The 12,400-nt window shown below is 49.2% G+C and overlaps 2 protein-coding genes and 2 non-coding genes across 4 annotated transcripts; all 4 read left to right on the top strand.

The window, feature by feature from the left end:
• Positions 1-409: 409 nt before the first annotated feature.
• On the top strand, positions 410-1,631 carry LOC149345212 (uncharacterized). Its single transcript, XM_089542737.1, has one exon. It carries the CDS (start codon positions 492-494, stop codon positions 1,629-1,631), a length of 1,140 nt encoding a protein of 379 aa, XP_089398863.1. The 5' UTR covers positions 410-491.
• A 5,866-nt stretch (positions 1,632-7,497) lies between these two features.
• On the top strand, positions 7,498-7,579 carry TRNAS-CGA (transfer RNA serine (anticodon CGA)). Its single transcript has one exon. It is a non-coding gene; the product is annotated as a tRNA-Ser (tRNA).
• Positions 7,580-7,667: 88 nt separating this feature from the next.
• TRNAS-CGA (transfer RNA serine (anticodon CGA)) lies at positions 7,668-7,749 on the top strand. Its single transcript has one exon. It is a non-coding gene; the product is annotated as a tRNA-Ser (tRNA).
• Positions 7,750-7,873: 124 nt separating this feature from the next.
• On the top strand, positions 7,874-9,108 carry LOC149345209 (uncharacterized). Its single transcript, XM_089542736.1, has one exon. It carries the CDS (start codon positions 7,890-7,892, stop codon positions 9,081-9,083), a length of 1,194 nt encoding a protein of 397 aa, XP_089398862.1. The 5' UTR covers positions 7,874-7,889; the 3' UTR covers positions 9,084-9,108.
• The last annotated feature ends 3,292 nt before the right edge of the window (positions 9,109-12,400 follow it).

Raw genomic sequence — 12,400 nt, 5'->3', positions numbered from 1 at the left:
AAGGTCGTGTTGCTATGCTGCAACTCGATCTGGCAGAGGCTTTTGATCGAGTGTCGCACGCAGTTTTGTTTTGCGTCCTTGAGCACACCAATGTGGGCCGAGTGATACTGGATGGCGTTAAGATGTCATACACATCTTGTACGACGCGTGTCATCGTAAATGGCAATCTTACCGAGAGCGTGAATGTGCACTCATCGGTGAGACAAGGTTGCCCGCTATCACCGCTGCTATTTGGGCTGTACCTTGAACCGATGTGTTTAGCTCTACTTCAAAGTGATAGGGTGGTTGGTTTTAAGCTTCAGGACGCTCATGTTAAGGTCCTAGCCTATGCGGATGACATCGCTGTTTTCTGTTCAGATAAAGATAGTATACGTGAAGTTGTTACTATTGTAGGGAAATACTGCAAACAGACTGGGTGCCAAATTAACTGGGAAAAAAGTTCAGGCTTTTGGCACGGGCACTGGGACAACAGGCCGGAATACTTCGCTCTGATGAAGTGGTCGCTATTGCCTACAAAGTACCTCGGTGTACCACTGTGCTGTTACCGAGACACTAAGCGGTACTGGACAGAAGAAACAAATCGAGTACGTGAAAAAGCGGAAGGATGGCAGGGCAGAGATTTATCCATGTTTTCGCGAGCTAGTATCTGTAACGTTTTTCTAGTTTCCAAAATATGGTATATCATGAATGTTTTGTCTGTGTCACGTGTCAATATCCAGAAAGTTCATCGTGTTTTTGCTGTTTTTATTTGGACTTCTACTTGGGAAAGAATGAGCCGCACAAATTTGTTTCGACCTCTCAGAAGCGGAGGCTTGGGTCTCGTTCATTTGTTTCTACGCCAGATAGTATCGCGGTTTCTATATCTTCGAGACCAGCATGACCCGTTTTTGCGAACTGTTTTGCAAGTGAGGATGCGTAAAATGCTACCCCAGTTCATTGTATCATCCTGCACAGAAGCAGGTACAGCAATCACTGGCTACCTACGCGAGACGGTATGTGCGTTTAGAATGTTGAGTGTCCGATTTTCGATGGAATATCTTTCTTCCGTTTCAAGACGTCAACTCTATGCAGACCTCCTTGATATCATGTTACCTGTGCCTGTGTACCGTTCTGTGTACTATGGAGGTCCTGGAAGCGACGTTTTAAAAAGAGTAAGGCGGATGCCAGTTAAAGCAGCCGCGAAATCCTTTTTCCTCAAATTACATACTGTGACACTTCCAGTGAAAACTTGGCTTGAGAAAAAAGGAATATTTGTCCCGTGGACAACGAATTGTCTTCTGTGCAAGAAACCAGAGACAATTGAACATGTTTTCATAGACTGTTGGGACCCAATATTTCATTGGGATGTTCTTCAAAGAACGATAAAAAAGGAACTCCCAATAGATCCCTATGGCATCCGATTTCTACCTGTCGACAACAAAGAAGTACCGTATGATATGATAATGCTCCTTGCCCTCCATAGTTTATGGAAGACCAGAATGCAGGTACGGCACGCAGACGTCAATACACGTCCAGTCGGAGAAAACTTCATTGAGACCGTGGCGTATATCAGAGATGTATACCAAGCCCAATCTAATCCACCGGATTGGCTGAATGTACTTGACGATTTGGTTACTATGAAACAATTTTAAACCACACGTGTCGGCCAAAGGACTGGCGGCACTTTTATCATTGTTTTGTTTATGATCTGTATTGTTGTTGTGAGCCTGGCAATAAAGAAAAAAAAAAGCAGTCGTGGCCGAGTGATTCCATTTCCGGCCACCGAGCGTGACGGACGTGTGTGTCATGGGCTCCGTAGGAGCGGCTTCAGCGGCCCAGCAGGGCCGCGGTAACAGGAATATTGCTTCAGACAATGATTACCAAGTTGTTTTGCCTAGTTTGCCAACAGGGCGTTTTGTTTTGAACACCGTTTTTCTACACTGTGATGTTAGGGCCCGCCCGTATCGGGCAGAAGATTTTCGCGACGCGCTCGCCGAGTTATCGCTCCTGCCGGAAGTGATTGCCCTCGGAGCCTACCGCATGAGCCATGTGTGGGCGGTGTTGGGTTTGGGATGCCCCCCCCCCCCTCTTGCCTGGGTGGATTAAGGCAGCTCGCGGTCCCCTCCTGCCTAAGTGGATTAAGGCAGCGAACTTCCAGGACCGTGGCACCATGGTGCAGCGGCGAAGGTCAAAGACCGCCGAAGGCCGAAGATGCGGCGACGATGGCGGCGTTCCGTGGCCGAGTCGACCCTCGGGTCAACGAACAGAGTGGTGGTGTGCTGAGTGAAAGACAGCAGTGTTTAATTACTGAGCCTCTATCCTCTCCCATCAACCGAGCTGCGGGAGAGCCCCATGGCCCAGCGCCGCCCTGCCGTGGGCGGTATCAACAGTATCCACAACGGTCCGTCTGATTGGACACGTCATTCTTCGAACTATTTCCCCAGACAGGGATCTGGGGAATCCGTGCGCTATTTAACGGGCTGTTGTTTTGAGACTCCAGAGCACTCCTGTTGACTCCTGAAGACGTTCTCTTTCACTGAAGTTCATTCTCAGTTACCCTTGTTGTAAATAATGTAAATACTCCTGCATAAACTTCTTCCTTCCTTGTTTTCTCTTCGTAACCCCGTCTCCCGCCTTCCTCGTCCCTTCTCCGGCCCGACCACGCTCACCCGATCCCAATAGCGGTGACTTTCAAGGACGAAGATGCGGTGAAAAAGATTGTCGGCATGGGTGAGCTGCTGGTGAAAAAGTGCCGCTGTATCGTAATTGATCCTGCCAACCAGGACGTTCGCATGAAAGTGCATTGGTTGCTGCACAGCGTGCCCGACGACGACGTACGGTTTGCCTTCGAGCCGTACGGGAAGGTCACAGACGTCGGCCGAGAGCGGTGGCGGGTGCATGGCCTAGCAGATAAGGGCTCAACTACCAGACTGGTCACCTTGAAGTTGAAGCCGGGCGTAAAGCTGGACGACCTGCCGCACCAGTTGAGCGTCGCCGGAGAGTTGGCCCTCGTGGTCGTGCCAGGCAGGGCTCCGCTCTGCCTTCGGTGCCGTGGCACGGGCCACATTCGTCGCGACTGCCGCATCCCTAAGTGCAGTGCGTGCCGACGCTTTGGTCATGAGAGCAGCCAGTGCGAGCGGACGTATGCCAGCGTAACAGGACTGACAACCACCGACGACGCCTCAAACCTGCTCATGGACGAGGCGGACATCGAGGATGCAGCATCGGTGGCAAGTGCAAGAACGGAGGTAGCCGAAAATACGGCGATTCCACTGCCGCAGCAGGAGCAACCCGGAACCGAAGCGGTTACTGCAGAGCAGCAACAACCGCCTTCGCAGGATTCTTCGACAGCTCCGAGCGCCGAGCTGATAACCTCAGTTGATTATGAAGCGGCTCCCAGCACCTCAGAATCCGAGGTTATGGACATCCTTAGCGCTTCAGCCAGCCTGCTGGCGGGGAAACGACCACACAAGACCCTTAGCGTTGGGACGAAGGAGGACGGCGGGGGCGGAGACGAGCCACCCACCAAAGCCCCAGGTATGCGGAGGTCTACCTTCAAGCCGCGACCGACCATTCCGGTCGATTCGTGGCAGGCGGGTAAACCGCCCCCGTAAATTTAGTTTGTCTAGCTAAGGTGGGTTGGGAGGGGTTTCCGTAAACACCATGGCCCTCATCCTGAGCGGTTCGTTTTTCGTGTTCGGGCTTGGAAAGAGGTGCCAAGTTTACTTGGAGTGTCCTTTTTTGTTGGTTAGAGTTTTATTTTTTTTTCCTGGCCTTCGAAGCGCTTATCGCCACAGTATCATGAGCACAGACCCTTGGGCTATTGTAATGGGCACCATTCTACCGTGTAGCCATGGCGGTTAATATCGAAAGAGCGCTACGGGTAGCGACGTTAAACGTACGGGGCCTTGGAGCAAGTCGACGACAATGTCAGCTTAGTCGCCTTCTCTTAGATAATGACTTACATATAGTGGGAGTCCAAGAGACAAAAATTGAGAGCCAGGAGCTCACCGACCGAATGGTGTCCAGTTTTCGTGCTCATTTCGATGTGTGTATTTCTCACGCGATTGGTGGATCAGGTGGTTGAGCCATATTCATACGCAACAACTTTGGAATCTGCGTGCAGTCAGTATTTTCATGTGACAGTGGACGCCTCTTAATCGCTGATATCATCTTTGGCGAATTGGAGTGTCGCGTCATCTGTGTATACGCGCCGAATATTGACATGGAACGGCGGGCATTCTTTGAAAGCCTTGAGGCGTACCTAAATTGTCAGAAAGTGATAATACTGCTAGGCGATTTTAACTGTGTTTGCAATGTTGATGACAGCGCAAAACATTCGCGTGTTCGTGACAAGAGTGCAGAATTTCTTAATACACTTGTGCACGAATATGACCTTGAAGACATTGGTAGCGTTTTCGCCAGCGGTACTCGTCCGCAGTTTACACACTTCCAGCAAGACAGCCATGCAAGGTTAGACAGATTATATGTCTCTGCCGAATTGATACCCTTGTGTAGCGAGTACGAAGTGAAACCCATTGCATACAGCGATCACTGCTTGGTAACGGCCACCTTTGGAAAGACGCAGAGAAAACGAATCTTTAGCTGGGACTTGTGGGAAATGAATGCGCAGCTGTTGGATGACGAAGCTTTTGTCGACGCTGTAACGAAAGAACTGAAAAATTTGACTGCAAGCGAGCCAGAAAGTTACGCCATTCGTTGGGAAGATTTTAAGCAGAAAGTAAAAACAATGGCTATTGAAAGAAGTAGTGTCATTCGACGCAATCAGAAAGAAGCAGAGACAAAGCTTCGCCAGCAACTGCAGTTTTTTGTTAGTATGGAAAATGTCGAACCTGGTCTGTGTGTTAGAGGAATAAAGGAAGTGAAAACTGAGCTTGAACGGATAGATTCGGAGAAGTACAAGGCGGCAGTAGTGAGATCAAGGTCCGAGAAGCTGTGGGGGGGAGAAATGCCAACCAAGCGGGCTCTCTGAGATGAAAAAAGATACGCATGTCAAAAAGAAATCCGCCAACTAGCTATAGGTGAAAACATCACGTCTAACAGAAATGAAATTAAGCAAGCGATTGCCGAGCACTTTAAAGAAATTCTCAGCCATCCACGGGACCTTAAAGATTGTTTCCAAAAAGAATTCCTTCCGTTGATGCCAAAGCTTGAAGAAGAAGTAAGGACACAGCTAGAACAACCAATCACACCAAGTGAGATAGAATGCGCAATAAATGAGCTGGCAGTCGGGAAAGCACCTGGGCCGGATTGCTTAGGGGCCATTTTCTATAAAACCTTCCGGTCTGAGGTTGCCCAAGTTCTTTATCACGTTGTTAGCGAAGCGTATGACCGGAAAAGACTACCCTTGTCCTTCACAACCTCGCATATCGTGCTAATCCCGAAGAGTGCTGATGCTCAGAAACGTTTGTTGCCAGGCTCATATCGCCCAATAACTCTTGCTAACGTCGACTATAAAATATTCACCAAAGTTCTAGCAAAGCGACTGCAAGGCGTAATTAAGAAGTTGGTTGGACCACACCAGACTTGTGGCATTAAAGGCCGCACTATCGCGACGAATGTGCACGTGGCTCGAAGCGTGCTCGAGTGTTGCGATGCGCTGGGCGATCACGTCGCGATGATGCAGCTTGACCTGGCAAAAGCCTTCGACCGTGTCTCGCACAAGGCATTGCTCTGCATACTTGAACACACGAATGTGGGCAGTGTGATTACGGAAGGCGTCACGATGGCGTACAAAAAATGTACAACGCGTATTATTGTTAACGGTGAGCTCACTGATAGCTTGTGCGTGCTCTCGTCGGTGAGACAGGGATGCCCCCTTTCACCACTGCTGTTTGCCGCTTATCTAGAGCCACTCTGTCTCGCGATGGAACATAATGCGCGCATAACAGGTTACAGACTACAGGCTGCCGAAGTCAAAATTCTGGCGTACGCGGATGACATCGCGGTGTTCTGCGCCAGCAAAGATAGCATTAGAGAGGCAACTAATGTCGTCGAAAAGTTTTGTGATGCGACTGGAGCCCAGATAAACTGGGATAAAAGTCATGGCTTCTGGCATGGCGATTGGGTGGACACACCAGAAGCCTTTTGTCGGCTCACCTGGTCAATGGTGCCAACGCAGTACCTTGGTGTGCCTCTCGGAAATTATCGCGACCCTGAACCATACTGGAGGGATCAAGCCTTGATGGCTAAAGAAAAGGCGAACGGGTGGCAAGGCAAGCAACTGTCGATGTTTTCTAGAGCCACTGTGTGCAACCTTTTTTTGATATCAAAAATCTGGTACGTCATGAATGTGTTGTGTGCGGCGAGGATGAGCATTCAAAAAATGCACCGGGTTTTTGCTATTTTTATTTCGGCCTCGACTTGGGAGCGCTCCAGTCGAACGAATTTGTTTTTGCCTGTAAAGAAAGGAGGTCTTGGCCTGGCTCACTTGTTTCTGCGACAAATTGTGGCACGCTTTGTTTTTTTTACGGGATCAGAATGATATCTTTCTGCGCACAGTTATACAAGTAAGACTGTATAGACTTCTGCCTGGATTCATAGTCTCGTCTGTTCAAAATATGTGCGGAAGGGTGACTGGATACCTGCATGAAGTTGTCTTATCGTATAGGCTGTTGAATGTACGTTTTTCCCAGCAGTACCTGTCAACCGTTACAAAGAAAAAACTCTACAGAGACCTTGTAGATGTCATGCTCCCTGTACCTTTGTACCGTTCTCCACATCGCGGTGGCCCAGGACAGGACGTCCTAAAAAGAGTGAAGAAAATGCCTATACTACCCTCCGCCAAATCGTTCTTTTTCAAGTTACATACAAACACCCTCCCAGTTAAGACCTGGCTTCACGATAAAGGACTCTTCATTCCCTGGAACACTGACTGCTTTTTCTGCAAGAAACCCGAAACAATAGAACACGTATTTCTAGACTGCTGGGACCCGATCTTTCATTGGGATGTACTCCAAAGAACTTTAAAAAAACAGTTACCCCTGGATCCGTACGGCATACGTTTCTTGCCTGTGAATAACTCAGAGGAAATACCTTTTGACCTCATTATGGTCCTGGGCCTCCACGCGGTGTGGAAAACACGAATGCAGTTCGAACACGCGGACTTGGTTGTTCGCCCGGTTCGCGAACATTTCATTGAGAGCGTTGTGCGCTTAAGAAATGTGTACAACGCACTGCCTGATCCACCACAATGGATAACGGATAACTGTACTAGATGGATTAATGTCGCTCAAAAAAATTTAATGTCGTGTCGGCCGAAGTGTGGCCGCCATGTTTTATTTCTTGTAACTCTTGATTTGTACGTCAAAATCGGCAATAAAAAAAAAAAGTCGTGGCCGAGTGGTTAAGACGATGGACTCGAAATCCATTGGGGTCTCCCCGCACAGGTTCGAATCCTGTCGGCTGCGTGTCTTGTTTAGTGGGGCTCACTTTTTTATTCGCATACAGGCCATACGTACGACAAGAGAAGACAATTGCACTGTTACAAAGACATCCGCAGTCGTGGCCGAGTGGTTAAGGCGATGGACTCGAAATCCATTGGGGTCTCCCCGCACAGGTTCGAATCCTGTCGGCTGCGTGTCTTGTTTAGTGGGGCTCACTTTTTTATTCGCATACAGGCCATACGTACGAGAAGAGAAGACAATTTCACTGTTACAAAGACATCCGCAGTCGTGGCCGAGTGGTTAAGGCGATGGACTCGAAATCCATTGGGGTCTCCCCGCACAGGTTCGAATCCTGTCGGCTGCGTGTCTTGTTTAGTGGGGCTCACTTTTTTATTCGCATACAGGCCATACGTACGACAAGAGAAGACAATTGCACTGTTACAAAGACATCCGCAGTCGTGGCCGAGCATTCCACTTCCGGCTTTCGAGCGAAGCGGTCGCGGGATGGATGGCTCCCACGGAGCGGTTTTTGCGGCGCAAGCCAGCCGCGGTAACAGGTTTTTTGCTTCTGGTGCTGATGATTATCAAGTTATTCTGCCAAATCTGCCTACCGGTCGCATCGTCGCCAACACCGTTTTTATGCACGGTGACCCAAGGGCCCGTCCGTACCGTGTCGAAGATTACCGGGACACTTTGGCCGAGCTCGGTGCGCTCCCCGACGTTTTAGCGTTGGGGGCGTACCAGATGAACCATGTGTGGGCGGTGACGCTGACAAGCGCCGATGCTGCCCAGAAGCTACTTTCTGCCTCCGATGTCAAGGTAAAAAATTGTCGTTGTTTGCTTATCGACCCAAATAACCGGGAGGTTCGCTTGAAGCTGCATTGGCTGTTGCACGGAGTTACAGATGATGATGTCCGTGTGGCATTGGCGCCCTATGGGAAGGTGACGGAGGTGACGCGAGAAAAGTGGCGTGCCCTAGGCGTTACGGAGAAAGGTTCGACGACACGCACAGTTGCACTAAAATTGCACGCGGGAGTCAAGATAGACGACATCCCCCACCAGCTGAAGATAGCCGGAGAGTTGACCCTTTCCGTTGTGTCGGGCCGCGCTCCGCTTTGTTTGCGCTGTAAGAGCACTGGGCACATACGTCGAGATTTCCAGGTGCCGCGATGCAGGCGTTGTCGCCGCTTCGGCTACGAGGACGACCAGTGCCCCAAGACGTACGCCAGCGTCGCGGGACCAGTGGATGCAATTGATTCCTCAGATCACCTCATGGACGAGGCAGACTCGGAAGAAGCAGCAAGGGCGAGCCTCAGTTCGGCGGCCGAGAAAGGCTCATCGGACACCGGAAAAGATAAGCACGCTGTCGTCGCAGACGAACCCGTCGCCGAGCTTCGACATGATTGCCCAGATGATGGGGGTGAGAGAGCGCAGACCAGCAGTGCTGACAGCAGCCTTCTCAACGTACCAGCTGTGACTCACAGCGAACCGGAGCCAATGCAGGGGTCCGATACGGACAGTGCCAACTCAAGTGGAAAACGAGCTCACGATGCAGTTGAAAAAGTGTCGGGCCCTGGTGCGGTCGGGACGGATGAACCACCAGCCAAGACGACTCCTGTGCGGCGCCCTCCCTATCGTCCTCGCCCGAATACTTCGGTGGAGCGGAAGAAGGCGGAGACACCGCCTTTGCCGCCTTGAGGGATTCTTTGTGCCAAGGCACTCAGCAACACAGCCCAGTTGTGAGGTAAGCGCCATGCCTCCGGTATTTACTCCGCCTTGGAAAAAAAAAAATTGTAATGGATAAGTCAATTCGTGTCACGACTCTAAACGTTCGCGGGCTTGCCTCTAGGAGGAAGCAGAGTCAATTGTACCGATTGGTAAGCGACTTTGACTTGGACTTTGTAGCAGTGCAGGAGACAAAGGTTGAGGGCGATGTGGAAACCGAAGGCATGGTGCACCGATTCCTAGCGCGATACTGCGCTGTTGTGAGCCATGCCGTGGGTACTTCTTCTGGGTGTGTGCTATTTGTGCGAGAGAGCCTTGGTCCAAAAATTGAATCTGTAATAACTTTCCCGTCAGGTCGCCTTATTATATGCGATGTTTCATTGTTTTCTTCAAAGTGGCGAGTCATTTGTTTGTACGCGCCAACTGTGGCCGAGGAAAGACGTCAATTTTTTGAGCAGCTGAAGCAATATATTCGCTGTGACAGGCTCCTCATTGTTATTGGTGATTTTAACTGTGTCCTTTCAGCCCATGATAAAACTAGCACCCGCCCATACAAAGACGCTAGCACCACTCTGCTAAGCGAGATAATAAGAGACTGCAATTTGGAAGATGTGGCCGATTGTCTTGGCGGTGGGAGAGCTGCACAGTATACCCATTTTCAGGCATCCAGTCACGCTCGGCTAGATAGAGCTTACGTGAGCCTTGATGTAATACCACTTTGCAGGCAATATCAAGTGAGTGCTGTTTCATTTAGTGATCATTGCTTAGTCAGTTTTGTAATAGGTAGTGCAAAAGAAAGAAAAAACAGTTTCGAGTGGCAGTTGTGGAAATTAAATTCAAAGATACTCAACGACGAACAGTTCATGGCGGCTATAACTAATCAATTTCAAGAAATGAATGTGATGAATAACAAGACAAAGAGCGAAAAATGGGAGAACTTCAAGCAAGCAGTCAAGATGAAAGCACTAGAGCGATCGAGCGCTATATGCAGAGAAAATCGAGAGGAAGAAAAAGTGATGCGCAGGAACCTGGAAAAATTGATAAGCGAAGAGTGTCGAATGCCCGGCTTTTTCATGGACGATATTCGAGCGCTAAAGCACAAACTAGAGCAGTTTGACGTCGAAAGATACCGTGGTGCTCTGGTCAGAGCAAGGGCTGATAGGCTGATAGCGGGAGAAGCACCTTCAAAGAGAGCGCTGAGCTCAGAGAAGTGGCATGCACGGCGCAACCAGATAACGGAAATTGAACATGATGGAAAAGTTAGCGATACGGCGGAAGACATCGAACGCGCCTTCTACGAGCACTACCGCGCTTTTTTTGCCAATTTTTCAGTCGACATAGATCGTTTCAACAACGATTTCCTGTCATTGATGCCAAGGTTAGACGACACAACGAGAGACATAATAGAGGCACCTATTTCAGCCGAAGAAGTGCGAAGCGCTATCGAAAGCATGCATCCGGGGAAATCTCCAGGACCAGATGGTCTGACTTCAGCCTTTTACAAATGTTTAAAAGGTGCTCTTTCTCCAGTGTTGGCGGACGTGTACAACGAGGCATTCGATAGAAATGTACTACCCCCTTCTTTCTCGTCTTCCCACACGGTCCTCATACCGAAGTCAGAAGACCCAGTTGTACTGCGCAGAGTGACGTCTTACCGACCCATTTGCCTCACGAATTGTGACTACAAGATAATGATGAAGGTATTGGCTAAGTGGCTGCAGGCAGTTATTCACAAGTTAGTGGGGCCGCATCAAACATGCGGAATTAAAGGCCGGACGATTTCAACAAATATACACATAGCGCGAAGTATACTCGAGTGTTGCGACGCAATGGGTACGCGTGTAGCAATGCTCCAAATAGATTTGGAGAAAGCGTTTGATAGGGTGCCTCATGATGTTCTGTTGAGTGTTTTAGATTATGTAAATGTCGGTAGAATTATAAGAGACGGGGTTTCCATGGCGTACCGGAATTGCTCAACGCGGCTAATTATCAACAAGGTGGTGGGAGAGCGCATCCAAGTCCAGCGCTCGGTGCGCCAGGGTTGCCCCCTTTCGCCGCTGTTGTTTTGTTTGTACATTGAGCCCCTTTGTTTAAGTGTCATAAAGAGTGATTGTGTACGTGGTTTCAAACTGCAGGAAGCGGAAGTCCGTCTCTTGGCTTACGCAGATGATGTAGCGATGTTCTGCGCCGACACTGAGAGTGTCGCGCATGCTGTCCAATGTGTAAAAGGGTTTTGTACTGTTAGTGGTAGCGCTGTAAACTGGTCTAAGTGCCTGGGATTCTGGCACGGGGATTGGCCGGCGACTCCAGCCACTTTTGGCAACATGACCTTCGTTAGAACTCCAGTCAAATACTTGGGTGTGCCCCTTGACTGTTACAAGGATAATGAATCGTACTGGAGGAGAGAAGTGGACAAGCTTCGAGATAGAGCAAATAAGTGGAATGGGTGGAATTGGTCGATGTTTGCGAAAGCCACAATTTGCAACATTTTTTTAGTTAGCAAAATTTGGTACACCCCCCAAGTCTTGCATTGCTCAAGGGTAAACATACAAAAATTTCATCGCGTGTTCGCCGTTTTCATTTGGGCATCATCTTGGGAAAGAACAAGCCGCACTAATTTGTTTTTGCGAGTTCGGAATGGAGGACTTGGTTTGGCGCATTTGTTTTTGAGACAAGTGGTCAATCGCTTCTTTTTCTTCAGGGATGTGAACCATCCTTTCTTACGTACTATCTGTCAACTTCGCTTGGGGATGCAACTGCCTAATATGGTTGTGCCCGTCGGGAGTTTGCCTGGCGGCGTCCATGGCTTTCTGCGTGAAGTCGTGATTTCGTGCAGGTTTCTGTCAACACGGTTTTCACTTGAATATCTGAGCGAAGTCAATGGGAAAAAGCTCTATAAAGATCTCTGCGATGTGGTTCTGCCCGTACCGTTATATCGGTCTCATTACAGAGCAGGCCTTGGGAAGAATGTTTTAAAGCGCGTGAAAGCAATGTCAACCCCAGCTGGTGTAAAGTCCTTCTTTTTTAAACTCCATACGGGAACTCTCACTGTAAAACCGTGGATGGTCGAAAGGGGTTTTTTTGTTCCATGGGGTACACATTGTATAATATGCAGAAAAGAAGAAACAATTGAGCATGTGTTCCTGCAGTGTTGGGATGCTGTGTTCCTCTGGGATGTGCTCCAGCGTACCATCAAAAAAGAGTTTCCACTCGACGCCTATGGAATTCGTTACTTACCAATAGAAAGTGATGACGGAACCCCTTTTGACTTGATTATGTTAATGTGCTTG

This window comes from Amblyomma mixtum, chromosome 5, assembly GCF_055824585.1.
Source record: "Amblyomma mixtum isolate Tamu chromosome 5, ASM5582458v1, whole genome shotgun sequence".
NCBI lineage: Eukaryota > Metazoa > Arthropoda > Arachnida > Ixodida > Ixodidae > Amblyomma > Amblyomma mixtum.
The sequence above is the reverse complement of the archived record's forward strand: the minus strand, read 5'-3'. Positions and strand labels throughout refer to the sequence as shown.

Bases quoted from the DNA above. Each gene is read 5' to 3' on its own strand.
- LOC149345212 (XM_089542737.1), top strand. From the start codon at position 492: ATGAAGTGGTCGCTATTGCCTACAAAGTACCTCGGTGTACCACTGTGC.
- LOC149345209 (XM_089542736.1), top strand. From the start codon at position 7,890: ATGGATGGCTCCCACGGAGCGGTTTTTGCGGCGCAAGCCAGCCGCGGT.